Source organism: Melozone crissalis, unplaced genomic scaffold (assembly GCF_028551555.1).
Source record: "Melozone crissalis strain CALT ecotype California unplaced genomic scaffold, PUWL_Pcris_2 ptg000005l_1, whole genome shotgun sequence".
Lineage (NCBI taxonomy): Eukaryota > Metazoa > Chordata > Aves > Passeriformes > Passerellidae > Melozone > Melozone crissalis.
In genome coordinates this window covers 27,842,393-27,857,010 of record NW_026535783.1, presented here as the reverse complement: position 1 = coordinate 27,857,010, position 14,618 = coordinate 27,842,393, and the positions used below count along the sequence as shown (strand labels likewise).

Here is a 14,618-nt window from a genome sequence, read left to right as displayed (position 1 = left end):
TCTGGGCAAGGTTCCCCAATGCACTCTGACACACCAGCACTTCATGCTCGTTCTGGGTGTGTGAGGGCTGAGAGTAGCTCTCTGGAAGTAGGCTGGCACCTGGGAATGCATTCCTGGGTGTTCCTTGCCAGCTTTCCCTGAAAATAGCAAGGGCAGAGGCATCCACAGTATAGCCCAACAAGCCTTTCTCAGGCCAGACAACTGTTGCTGGCAGCACAGTGACCTCAGACAGAGGACAGGAAATTGAAGACAGAAAAGGGGAGAAAGAAGAGTGCGAGGGCTTGGGATTAGCTCCCACCTCCTTTGGGAGGCAGCACACATGCAGGGAATAGGGGCACATTAGCAGCCTCAGCTGCATCTCCCTTCTCTTTCCCTGTTTTGGGGTCTGATTAAAAAAGAACCTCCCCAGTTAAATTTAGAGGGAGATGCTGCTCCATCCTGGGCTACCTGTGCCAGCAAGGGTTGGGTTAGCTCTTGGGTATCCCTGAGTGTCCCCAGCCATGTGTTCAGCATCTCAAAAGAGCATCTCTTTGCAACCCTGCTGCTCCTCATCCCTCTTCCTGCACCTCCCTACATTAGGTAGGGTAGCATAAGGTACTTCTGTGCTGACAACAGACAAGTGAACATCTCCTCTTGCACCTGGGCCTCAGTTCAGGCCATAAGGCCAGGATTTGCCTTAGCAGTATCTGTCAGAGTTTATCCTTGGCTTGTGCACTGAAAGCCTTCAGAGCAGGAGGAGCACTGTCCCAGACCCCCTGTGAAACACAGCACTCAATACTTACATAAAACAGATCAATTCTAATTCATTGCTTTACTTCAGATTTTGTGCTGCAAGCAAACACTTTTATTACATAGGCTCTCTGGTCTCCCAGCCACCTTTCAAAGCACAGTACCACAACTGAAAACTAGCTGACAGGAGAGAATGAAAGTGGAACTGGCTCCTTTCCTTCCTCTTCAGTCACATGCTCTTGCTTCCCACATGACACTCGCCCAGCATCCCCACAGACTTCCTGCTTATTTGCCTTTTGATGACAGGCAGAGTTTCAGACCCACCTGCTCGCCCCACTGCAAGGAGTCCCACGTCACCCAAGTGCCTCGTGTGGGCAACCACAGCCTGGAGCACGGGAAGCTGCATCATTCTTCACTGAGTGTGAGCTGAGGGCTCAGGAAGATGACATTCTGCAAAGGGCAGCTCCCAGGTTTAAGGCAAACAACTCTCAGCAAAGCCCTAGTGATGCTCCTGCTGTCACAGGCAGGAGAGGGATTCTCCAGCACCTGGTGTTCCAAGTTGTAAGTTTCTGTCTGAAGTTTCTCTCATCTGCCTCACAATCGTTGTGAAAGGACAGAAACTGGGGCCACCGAAAAGACTCTGTTTGGAATCCTGGCCTTGTTGGAGATGGTTGCTTGCCAAGACCCCGAGGCCTGAGCAGAGCTTCTGGCATTGCCAAGTTATTGTTCACAGGTGTGTTTGCTGTATGCAACGCTGAGCCTGGTGAAAGGAGAAAGGAGGCACTCTGCCCTCTCTTTGGTGGCACCTGCTTCACAACAATGGCCCTGGAATTTCCCCACCTCTCTGCCTGGCTGCACTTTTCCTTTGGTAGTTTTTGGTGGTCCCCACAGAAGACCCCTCACCTGTTTTACAACCACCAACATGGATGGACTGAGATGGGAGAAGCTTCTCCCTCAAGGACTTAAGGATTGAGACATGAAACCCCTATGTGGAAACCCCCCCTCCTTCCAAGGACTGGGACTGAAACCCCCAAGCCAGAGGAGCTGTGTGGGGAGGCGAGCTGACCAAAGCGAGGTGCATGTTGCAGGTGCGAGCAGTGGACCAGGAAGACAATGGTTCTTGCCCACTGCTGAGAATATGGACTGTTTGTACCCTTTTTCTTTCCCCCAGAAATTACAACAGACTGTTATTTACTAGTTTTAATTAATTTTCAAGATTCATCCTCTTCCTCCATCAAAAGAGAGTATAACAGGAGTTGGAATCAACTGGAATCTCTGAGATCTCCCCAGTGTAACAGGTGGATCCACAGCTGGACGGGACCAATGGACTTCGTCTCTATATTCGGTAGCTACATACCTTCTTTCTCTTCCTCCCTCTTTTTCCTTATTTTTCCCTTTTTCCCAATCCCCCCCAACACATTTTGCTGTGGTCATTCAATAAAGGTGCATTGGTTTTTGATTATTACTGCAAACCCCCTGTGCCGTGTTGATTTTTGCACTCTGAGATCACTCAAGGAGCCATCATGAAACCCTTTCCTAAGGATGGATCGTGACACCAGTCCCAGAGAGGATCGAGGCTGCATATCCAGCATGGAGATGCTCAGATCAAGGAAGATTTCATGTGGTTGCATGTGGTTTACTTGGAAGAAAACAGCTAGGAAGGGACAGCAAGTTTCAATGTAAACACACAGTCTGGATATGCAGCTGGGAAAGGGATTGCCGCTTAGTGAAAGGAAATGTAGAATTTCTGCTTGGCATTCTTATCTATGCATCCCACATGCCCACTAACCCTATTTTGTACTGACTTAATTTTACTTTCTTCTTTTCTCTTACTTTTTCTCTTACTTCAGCCATGGATTCTTTCTGTGACATCCTGTTTGCTACAGAGAATGCTCTAACTGGCAACAAGGTGAAGATCTTTTTTACCCTGAATTATCTTTTCCCATCTACCTCTATTTATGACAACATTCTGATTTCACTTTCTATTTTTTCTGTTTTGCTTGTTCACTATGTTATTGATGAACATTCAAAAACACTCTCCTAGGACAGCCCAGCAAAGATAGCACTGAAATCCATCTGCATTCATTGGGAACTGAAATTTTCTTACAATAGGTGTTCTCTCTGCTTACCCATATTATCCTGGTGATCAGTTCTTTGTAATACTTGCTCAACACTGCCAATTGCAGAGCAGGTGGTTCTTGCCTGAGTAACAGATGGTTGTCTTTCAGAGGCCAAAGTACAGCAGCTGAAGCTCCTACCCAAAAGGCATGTAACACACCTCCCCAGAAAATTTCCAGGGAAATAGAAACTGGCTCACCAAGCTGTGGCAGATAACAACTGCAGATTTTTGGAAAAAGAGTCGAGGAATATCAGCAGCTATGTAGGTACCATTTATGTACTATCTGAGGTGCAAGAGGTGAGTTACTATGTAAAACTTGAATTATTCTATAATAATAATGTAATTATTACTGTGAAATAATGGTAGCCACAGCTGCATATACATATTTAGCCCCGCCTTACTTGTATTCAAAACCAAACCAATCTGCCATAATTTAGATGTCCTGTCAATGAAATTATGCCATTTATGAATGGAAACCACCCTTTCAAAATGAAATATGCTCCTACACACCACTTTCTTTTTCACAGAGTCTGGCTTTCATGGAAAATGTTGGTACCTACAGGGCAGAAAGGATGCCAAGCAGAACACTCTCTGTTTGAGGACTGTGCCTTACACAGTCTGCTTGCTGTCAATTTGCAGCCCATTTTTGCCACAGTGACCCTGTCCCTCTGCACAGCCCGCTGAGGAGAAAAGCACTCCCAGACCCACTCCCCTAACAGCAATGCCAGCAATATCTCTGAGGTGGAAAGGTACTACCTAATGTAACAATGTCATGGCTGTGCCACAGAGCTTCAGCAGAGCTTCACTGTAAAAGATTCAACACTTTCTGCAACATCCACAGCACCCTCCATAGCATCTAAGAAAGAGCTTAGAGACTGGTTTCCCCCAGCAGTACCACGTGGCAGCAAGGCTGAGCTGTCTGCACAGCTCACAAGGAGCTTTGTCACATTGGCAGCAATATTGTCCTTGGCTCTGCAATATTGTCCTCTGTCTGTTCTGCGCTGTCAGTGTCACAACGGGCAGGAAACTGGTTCAGCTTGGCAATAAACCATGATCTCTCCCACTGCGGAAGGGGAAACACCATGTGAGGAGGTGGGGGAAGACAAAAGAGAAGAAGGAGGACTGGGAATTGTAGAACTCGCGCTGTGTTTGAAGGTTTTGTGTTCTGAAACTGCAGCTCCTCGTGAGACACAGTTAGATACACAGGGCAGTGGCAGCAATGAGAAAGAATTAGTTGTTGAATTGCTGCCATCTGCAGTTCCTAGGGAGACTGGAAGCCTTCTGCTGGTGAATGTATTTTGCCTCATCCAACGGGCACAGAGCAGCAGGGACTTCTTGTGCCTGGGTACAGTCTTCTCAATCTCTCTTTGGCTCGTTTTTTTACTCCAGGTCCCAAAACAAGAATTAAATGGAAGTTTATCTTTCCATTTCCACTCTCCTACAGAGCCACCTACCTAACAGTCCATAAAATGAGGGCAGAAATTCTAGCCCACAGACTCAGCAGTGTTTCTGAAGCTCACGGATGCTGTGATCTGTGACACTTGATGTTGAGATTCCCCCTGGCGTCAGATCTTGCAAAATCCACCATAAGCATAATTATGGGCTCACTAAGACAATCCCCAGGAAGACCAGAGCCCAGGGGCATTTGGTATAAGTGGTTTCCCAAGGAATAGTCTTCTTAATCAGCAAATAATATCCTTAATTCAGCAAATCTTGTCTGTTCTCTGAATGTCTCATACCCTGAGAAAGATTTATCAAAGCAGATCATTGTTTCTTTTCTAAATGGATTCAGACAGATTGTACCTTTCACTTCAGGTATGGAGTTCTGTCAAAATAGCACTCCTACCTGCTACCTCAGGATGAATTTAGCAGCTAATCATCCCACATGACCTTTAGTTAACCCGAAGGCTTTTGCTTCTGGCTCTTATCCCTAGCTTCCGCTCTGCGGTAAACTGAAGTCACACAACAATTCTTTATCTGCTCCGCTCTTCTTCTACTAGTAAACTGATGAAACTTGACTTGTTGAGGACATTACACAAAAATGAGGATACACAGAATTATATGACCATACAGATTGATTACTGTGATTGTGTTCCCTCAGCATCTGGTATTGATATTTGTCAGTAAATGTCAAACCCTACAAAAGTTGTATGGTTTCCTGTCCTTTCGTGTACATTGTAGAAGCACATTAATTTGTTGAATGAGACACCCTATTAATAACAGACAGATGGTCTGGTCAAAGAATTCATTTTAGCATGTGAGTGAGCAACCATCCAAAACCAAAACTGACATACTTATTTTTTGATGCTGTGTCATTTGTAGTATTCAACTGCATTTACTCCTTTTGTGGCAAACGGATCATTCTCCATGCTGAAGTCTTAAAGATGAAGTGCAATCACTTCTTTTCATGCTCTGCAACTTCCTTTCCCTGGTCTGTTTCCTTAAATCTATTCTTGCTGGCCCAAGATGCAATGGTATGCAGAGGAAGATGAAAAGCAGTTTGCAGTAACTAGTTTTTAAATTTGGCCTTGCCAAAAGGAAGGAAAAGACATAGCAAAATGCCATAAGACCAAGCAAAATTAAATCATACAGGCCCAAAGTGCTCCTGGCCCTGCAGGTTGGACTAGATCTGGGTAGAAAGGAAAAGTATGTTTCAACAGAGAAGAAATAATCTCTGTACACAGAAGGGATAGTCTATGATCAACAGCAGGTCAGTAAATTGCAGAGCAAGAGCAAGCTGAGAGAACCAATACTTCAAATATTGCAAGAAAAAAGTGTTTTAGCAGCACCAGTATGCATAATTACTTCTTTCTTCTTTCAATCAGCACAATTGTTTCATTAATTTTTACAGAAATACTTCCTAATTACTATGCAAAACTATCACAGCTTCTCGCTAAGGATTTCTTTTGAAGATGGTAGACCATATAAATGTTATGGTCTATGTACCTCGTTTCATTACTATTCATTACATTACATTTACATATTCATTACATTTCATGTTGCACATGAAAAAAAGATTTCCATTCCTTGTTTTGACTACAGTTTCGTCTTGTTTCTCTTGCTGAACTCACAGATTTATCTTCAGTTTTTAAATAAAACTATATGATGGCCCAAGCTCCTAGTACTCAAATGAGCTGTGAATTGTTTCCTTAACTTCTCTCTCCATATTCTTTCCTTCATCGCCTCTCAAAAAACATAAACATTATTCAAACCCTAGCAAACATAGTGTGGTGAAAATGATTCTCCTGCACACACAAATCTATGGGAAGAAACAGTGAGACAGAGGAACTTGGTGGGGTACCTCCCAGGACATTTATCATGGAGGACTGTGCTGGCTTGGGCATCTGCACAGCTGTTAACTTTAGACTCTTCTAGTCATGCCAGGATGAGCCTTTCCAAGATGTCCATATCAAAATGAAGATTTGCTGAATTTTGTTCTAAGTGTTAGAAGTCTGATGATACTGGAGTTCTTTCACAACTGGAAATTGCACTTTGAGACACAGTGATGTGTTAAGTGGCACAGTGCAATCCACTGCAAAGGCCAGCATGTGAGACTGTGCTAGGCAGAACAGGCATTTCAGAACTGATTGCTCACGAATAGAATATTTCTGTGTTTGAAAAACACAGAGCTTTGTGGATGCATTGATTCACAAACTTATAGAATATGCTGAGTTGGAAGGGACCCATCAGGATCATTCTGTCCAGCTCCTGGCCCTGCACACCACCATCCCCAGGAGAATTGTCCAAACCTTTCTTGAACACAGGCTTGGTGCTGTTCCAGTGCCCTCTGGGTGAAGAGCCTTTTCTGATAATGCAACCTAAATCTCTCCTGACTCAGCTTCATGCCATTTCCTCGTGTCCTGTCACTGGTCATGACAGTCAAGAGATCAGTGCCGGCCCCTTCACTTTGAGGATGTTGAGGTCTCCCCTCAGTCTCCTGCAGGCTGAAGAGAGCAAGTGACCTCCAGCTGCTTCACCTCCAGACCCTTCACCAGTTTCATTGCCACCCTTTGGGCATTCTAGAAAAGCTCAATGCCTTTTTTATATTGTGTCACCCTGAACAGCCCCCAGCCCTGGAGGTGAGGCTGCCCCAGAGCAGAGCAGAGCAGAGCAGGACAATCCCCTCCCTTGCCTGGCTGTGATGCTGTGCCTGATGCACCCCAGGACACGGGTGGCCCTTCTGGCTGCCAGGGCACTGCCGGCTCATGTTCAGTCAGGACCCCCAGGTCCCCTTCCATGGAGCTACTCTCCAGCCTCTAATTCCAACAGGGTTACCATGTCCCAGGCACAGAATCAGGCACTTTCCCTCATTGAACTTCATACAGGGGATGCCTGTCCAGCCCTCTCATTTGTCCAGGTTTCTCTGCAAGGCCTCTGAGGGAGTAGACAGCTTTCCCAATTTAGTGTTTGCTTTTGTTGTGGTTCATGTTTGTTTTAGTTTATTGTTTAATGGTTTGTTGTGTTGTACCCCTATGTTCTCCCCAAAGTTGGTTCACCCCTGATTTGTACCTTCCCTCAAAGCTGTCCCTCATGCCTTTCTCCGCCCTTTGTTTCCAGCTTCTTCCCTTGCCTGTCAAGGCAACCCAGTCCCTTTTTCCAGAACCTTCTCTGTCACTCTCCCCTGGGGCCAATCCCTGATCATGACACCCTTTGGAATTCCCCTAAACCTGGACACCCCATTGGCCCATGTGACCTACCCTCTTCTCCCATCAGTCCTGATGGGTCCCAAACCAGTGATGTATTCCCCTCACTCTGCCCCTGAAGATACCCCGTTGGATGATTGTTTGTAACCACCCCCTAAATTGAGACTGATTAAAAACCTGTGCGGAATGGTGCTTGGGGCTCTCTTACCTTACTCCCTTTACTGGTAATAAACTCTTCCCTGTGGAACCTCAAGAGAAGAGCCTCCTCCTTTCTCCTCCACCCACTCCCTGTCACTGTCTCTGTCTGCACTGGAAAGCAAGTGGCTCTTCAGGTTCAGCTGTGGGCAGACCCCAAGCCCTGCCTGTTCCCCACTCCTGGTGCAGCGCCAGAGCTCTAAGAGCTAGCCCAGGCTCCAGTGGGCTGCGTGAAGTGTTGTTGGCAAACTTACTTAGTATCCCTTCCAGTCTTGTGTCCAGGTCATTTGTGAAGCTGTTGAAGAGCACAGGGCTGGGATGGAGCCCTGTGGAACCCCACCAGTGACAGGTCACCAGTCGGATGTCACCCCATTCACTGACCCATGAGCCAGTTGCTCACCATCATGTGATGTGTTCACCCAGGTGTGTGCTGGATGTTTTGTCCAGAAGGACACTGTGAGAGCCAGTATGGAAAGCTTTAATGGAACCCAAAAAGATTACATTACCCAGCTTCCCTTGGTCAGCTAGGTGGGTTATGTTTCTGTAGAAGGAAATCAGGTTCAACAAGCCGGACTTTCCCCTCATGAAGCTGTGCTGGCTGTGACTGATGACTGGGTCGTCCTCCAAGTGTTTTTCAGTACTCCTAGAATAATCTTTTCCACAATTTTACCTGACAGTGAAGTAAGACTTCACTGTAGTTTTAGGAGGTTCCTTTTCCTTCTTGAAAACCAGGATAATGTTCACCAACTTCCAATCATCTGGACCTCTCCAAATTCCCAAGACTACTAAAAATCCATGGAGAGAGGCTTTGTGATGACATCAACTAGCTCCTTGAGGATTCCTGGATGAATCTTATCAGGCCCCACAGATTTGCAGGGATCCAGATGGAAAAGATCCTGCACAAGTTCAGGGTCAAAAGGAAATTGATCTTTCTACAGTCACAGTCCTCCAGCTCAGGGCACTGAGACCCCCTTGGGTGTCCATCATCCCTGGCCCATTATCTGTGTTAAAGACGGAGGCAAAGAATGCATTTAACACCTCTGCCTTGCCCCTGTCCCTGTTCGTGAGGTGACCTTGCTCATCCTGTAACAGGCTGATTACACTACCTTTTGCAATTAATACATTGGAAAAGACTGTTTTTATTGTCCCCATTTCTGGCCAGCTTCCACTCCAGTTGAGCTTTGGCTGCATATTTTCTCACTACAGTGGGAAGCAGCATCTCTGCATTCTCCCCATGTTACCTGACCTTACTTCCAGGGCATATACCTTACTTTTTGCCTTATTTCCGAGAGAAGATGCCTGCTCAGCCAAGCTGGCCTCCTGCCTCACCTGCCTGACTTCCAACATTTAGGAACTGCCTGTTACTGTGTCCCTAGGTGATGTTTAAAAAGTGACCAGCACTGATGGACCCCAGCATCTGCGTAAACATTTTCCCAGAGGATTTTACTGTCTAGTTCCCTGAACAGTCTGCTCTCCTCATGTCCAGAGCTGAGGTTTTGCTGGGATTTTCTCTCACATCAACAAAGATTTTAACCACTTTGTGGTCACTGTGGCCAAGATGGAGCCAATCTCCACGCATGAGATCCTCTCTGTTTACAAACAGAGGTCAAGGAGGGAATCTTTTCCAGATGGCTCCCTTTGCTTCTGTAAAGCTCTTACAAGGTTTTTAAAAATGTTATGACCTGGGTTGTACCAGGTGTGTGATGGCTCCCAGTGTACTTCTGTCAAGCTGAACTCCCCTATAAAGACAAGGGCAGTTGATTTGGAAGTGTACCCTAGTTCCTCAAAGAACCATAGATAAGGAAGATCCTTATGCTGTTAAATAAATACATCTACACCTACCAAGGTTAGCAAAGGCCAGAATTAGACAAAAGCTGCAGCAATGCCACTGCTCCTGAAAAGCCAAGCCTGTCTATTGCACATATAAGACTAAGTAAGAAATCAGGAACTCCATCTTTTCTTCAGCATGCTGTCATTCCTGAATCAGTTGATAAGCACTGTGAGCATGCAAATCACAAATTTGCAAGGCAAATCAGTTGCAAGGAAATACCACATCTAGAAGTCAGATGGTTATGTGCACTGCAGTGTGAGAAGGAGGGTTACAGCAGACACACCAGATAGACAAACTAGAGCTGTAGGCTGTAGTTGAAAGCAAGAAAGGAAAACAGAACCACAAAAGAGTACACAGGATGAGGTATCTGGTGGCAGTGATATGATTTACTAGAAGATAGCAACAGAAATTGTCAGGTAATTAATGAGAATGCCAGGAGACTCCCAAGGAGTGGTAACACAGGATTCTGAGCAAAGACAGACACTGCACAGGCTGAGGAAGAGACTGAAATGCTGTGACACAAAGGCTGGGAGCAGAGACCAGATGAGGAGAGAGAAGCAGGGCAATTCTGCTCTTCAGGCTGGGACTGGTCATGGCCAAACTACTGATGATGCTGGAAGCTGCTCTGCAATATACTCGTGCAAAAAATGTGACTTTGCAAGTATCTGAGCTCAAAGGTATCAAAGATTGATAACTTTCTCTTTTCCAGCATCTCCCAAATATAAAAGGTATTTGTGTGAACCTGCATAAGGATTCTCAAAAGTATGAATTAATCTTCAAATGTGTCTGAGTACCTAGAACACCTGCTATAGATGCAGCTATTAAATGTCCTATGTTAATGTAAACCTCTTAAAAAACTGTATGTGTAAACTTAGTTTACATTATCTTAAAACCAAAATCACACAATTCCTTTTTTTTGTTTCCTTTCTTTTTGGTTTTGTTTTACTACCAGTTTCTTGTGTGACCCTGGCTAATGAAACTATTATAATTCAGGATGTATCACCTACTACTGTCAGGGCACTGCAAGTGTAACACATCTCTTCTGCTGATTCACAGTGCAAACAGTATGCCTAAGAAGCACCTTCATCCCTGCAAAGTTTCTTCTGGCTAAGTAAGTAAGATCTTTAGAGCACAGGGCTTTGAGTAAGTTCAATTCTCACACCCTCAGAAATATGGTACAGCATTTCAGATCAGTTTCTGAGGCTCTCTCACCATAAGAATAAAGAAAAAGTTGTGTGCTACAGTTAAGGTGGCAAAACACCTACAACACAAGTGTCTGTTGCCAGTAATATTTCAATTTGCATGATGATGATGCACAGAAATACGCCCAGTAATAACAGAAAACCATACACTTCTCAAAGAAAGAACAGGACAAAATTGTGTAAGTGTACATCATACATTTATTACTGAACAACTCTCTCAACTCCAAAATTGGGCACAGGGATTAAAAATAAAAATTCATTGCACTACCTAGTAAAGCATTACTAGTAACTCTCATAAAAAATGTACAAATTTTGTTAAAAATTTATCAAGCCTTCAAATGATTTGGTTACAGATATTTATAATACATTTAAAACTACATGTTAAATGATACAATAGCATATGATTTAAAGAAAACACTTAACAAAATATGATTCCAACAAAAACCATAAGCTTTCATAATAATTAGCAAGTCTGAAACACAAGTAGCAAAATGAGGTAACAATGTACCAAAGGAAAAAACCACAGCTTTTACAAAGGCCCAAAGATAACTCAGTAGAAACTGTTTTCTACAATTAAGATTAAAACAGTTGGTAAGTCTCCTCCCAAGTATTATGCATTGTATTAAGAGCTGTGAAGTCACATTCAAGAGCCTCTACAAAATGACGTACAACACATGGCCTTACTTCTTTTTCTAAAGAAAGCCAAAAAATGAGACACTGGAATTATCTGTAGGCCTTGATATCCACCAAAATGTCAAATTAAATTGACAGTTTATGCAAAAAACCACAGCAGTGCCAATATGATAAAGCAAACATATTGGAGGTTGTATATTTTTGTTTTTTTGGAGAAGAGTAACTGGATGGCAGAAAGGCAATGAACATAAAGAAGTGTTGCTGAATTCAGGTGCTGTCAGGCACCACGGCAGCTGTGCATAATACATGGCAGTTAAGAGCTGAACATAAATCCCCTGCCCTTGACAGCCACCACAGAAGATGTGGTTGAAGCCTGTCTGAGCTGATTCAAAACATTAAGCATGTGTGCTCTTTGTACACACTGACCACGGGAAGCAAGTCCCCATTCATCCAAGCAAACCGAAGAACCATTCCAGAAGAGATGAGCCATAAGAGTGCAACAATTAATTGCAGGATTTCACCAACTTAGACCCTCCATCTCCTAGACCCCCCCATCGTCTCACTGTATTTTAGTGGGGGAAAAGGGACATTTCTCCAGTTCCAGAAAGAGAACTACTTTCCCTCAGCTTCAGAAGTATGTGTTTTGTTCACTTGTATCAAGTTTAGAAAAAGTACCCTCTTTCTATGCTTTGAACTGAATACTAAACACAGAAATGTTAGTCATGTTTACATCTGTACATGAATTCTTTTTCTTTTGCAGTTATATAAAAGAGGCTAAGTTTTGTAAGACATACGTGGCATATGCTTTTTAAACATGATTTTATTTGTTAAAAAAATAAATTTTATTACATGTAATTTAACCTGCTAGGTGCTGTTGTGAAAAGCCTATTCTTTAACTCCACTGGAAGAGAGGAAAAAGAAATTATAGTATTTTGAATTGGAAATAACAGCATTTTTGTTTATTTAGTGTTCCTAAGTAAGGGCAGGTACAGAAAGCTTCACTGTTTTTGAGAACCACCTGCATAACTAAACAGAGGGAAAAACATTTCAAACAGGGCAAAATTGTGCTTTTATTTAGCTGCACCAAGAGCTGTGACTGGTCTGTAAAATCTTCAAAGAGGAAAACCAGCTTGGAGAACCTCTAACACTGAAATTTTAACTGATACTAAAGCATAGCAGCATACAAAAGCATCAGAAATTATAAAGAATAAACTTAAAGCTGAGACTGGCAGCAAGTTGTAGCAATACTGGTAATTGTGCCACTTGTGCTGCAAGTGCAACCAAAGAAATGTCACTGAATTTATGAGAAGAGTTTCCTTGCAAAAAGTGCATCCTTTTAATAACTGTGGCATATGCAGACCTAAGTATTTTGCTAGAACACATCACAGACGTTAACAGTGTGAACATTACAAAAAAAGTTCATTTTTTTTCATAGCCCAAATAAAATATTATTCAGAGCACTTGAATAGACATTATCCCCTTTTTTCACAGCACTGTTCTGGAAAGTATTCCAAATTTCTCCTCTAGTGGAGCACTCTGGAAACTTGATTGCAAAAACCTAGGAGTTCCTTCTTCCTATTACACTTATCATGAAATAAGGAAGGGAAAGAAGCAGCATCAGGGCAACTGAGTTCTGCAGGTTATGACCAAAACCTACCTCCTCTTGTGATAGGGTGAAAGAAATATGAAATTCTACTTCTCTGAGAAAACGCTGGAAATGCATTTTATTCATGAAGTCGCAGGAATAAAATTGTAACTTTTTACAAGTTATTTTAGTTACATACCAACTTCCTTGCAGATGACAAAGAATGAAAAGCCAGTGTTTATAAGCTAAAAGATTATGTATTTAGAAAGTACAATGGGCAAAAGTTAAGAGCTTTTCCAAAAGACCAGGACACCCTCAGTGTACTTCCTGCTTCCTTTCATGAAAGAAATACATAACTGGTAAACCCAGCTAGAAAAATTTAAAAGGAAAACAGAAAAACATTGACATATTTCAGCAATTGAAAACATTAATATTGCTAAATGTGATATTGTGACTCTAAATTGATAAAATAACTTGTAAATCAGCCATTTAAAAATCCAGACTTTGTAACATATGATAAAACCCCCAAGGTTACTCATGTATGAAGAATCAATGTATTCTTTAGTGGTACACACTTAAAGCCTCCAGTGAAGGGGAAGCATAAGAGGTGTTTGAATAGTAGTAGGTAGAAAGGTCTTTACACCTGTAAGTACGTTGGGGACAAAATACTAAATGTCTGTAATTGCTGCACCCATTGCATTCAGTGTGCAACTGCAAACACAAGGGAAGGAACCAGTGTACAGTACTAGTACTGTTTAAATAACACACAAGATTATACATTGCAGCATAATTATTACTACACACATACGTTCTCAGTACATGCTGGTATATAGGTTCTCAAACACACAGGCACACCCAGTCACAAGCACACTTCACTCATCCTCTCTCAGGCAAACACACACTCATACCATTCATCCCCACTCACAGTATCTGAAGGCTCTATATAAGGTAGATTGCTATATTGTTTGGAGCTACCACTTTTTTTTTTTCTTTTTCTTTTATATAAAAGCACATGCTAAAAGATCACATCCACAGTAATCTCGCAGCAATACTTGGAATGATCACACAAAACCCAGGGAATGTTAGTGCACACACAAAATTAAGCTAAAAAAAAAATCTTTGGAGTTCCAATCACACTTGTTAGTATAACAATCCCGTAACTGTGAAGACTAGTTATAAGCTTTATAATTGATTAAGTCACACAGTGCAAAGTAAGGTCCACTGACCCTTTTGTGTAAAGGGTAGGCTGGAAGCCACATGGGTAGGTAAGTTCAATAGAGAGTTCATATATACATGTGACCAGAAACACCCAAACCAGATTTGTGCTCTTAGATTGGTCATTCTGAATCACGATGCACTTCTGAAGCATCAGCTCTACAAATTGGGCAGGTGCGATTTGCCTGTAAAACCAGAAAAACAAAACAGGGTTAACCGGACTGACAAATACATTGTTCAAGTAATGTGTACGTGACACTGACATCTGTGACTGCTGAAAAGCAATTCAAGAGAAGACAGAATGTGCTTATGTCTTTTCTTGTTTTGTTATGTTTGAATGGTGTGGTGAGTTTGCAAATTCAAAATTACATTTACCAAAAAATAATTGTGCCTTTTACCTTTAAAGCCAAAGCAAGACAACAAATAAGGCTCTAGCTAAGTCATGGTGGTTTCATTAATGCAGATT

The 14,618-nt window shown here is 42.8% G+C and overlaps 2 protein-coding genes across 3 annotated transcripts in view; both read right to left on the bottom strand.

Moving 5' to 3' along the window:
• The window catches only part of SHB (SH2 domain containing adaptor protein B), a 333,076-nt gene that overhangs the window by 116,597 nt on the left and 201,861 nt on the right, over window positions 1–14,618 (bottom strand). The gene's annotated exons all lie outside the window — the stretch shown is intronic.
• Window positions 10,922–14,618, bottom strand: part of RNF38 (ring finger protein 38) — a 106,002-nt gene continuing 102,305 nt past the window's right edge. For both annotated transcript variants that reach the window (XM_054283642.1, XM_054283651.1), the window contains one exon: window positions 10,922–14,337. In XM_054283642.1, coding sequence (XP_054139617.1) covers window positions 14,275–14,337 — 63 coding nt within the window. In that variant the 3' untranslated portion in view covers window positions 10,922–14,274. The remainder of the gene's footprint in view (window positions 14,338–14,618) is intronic.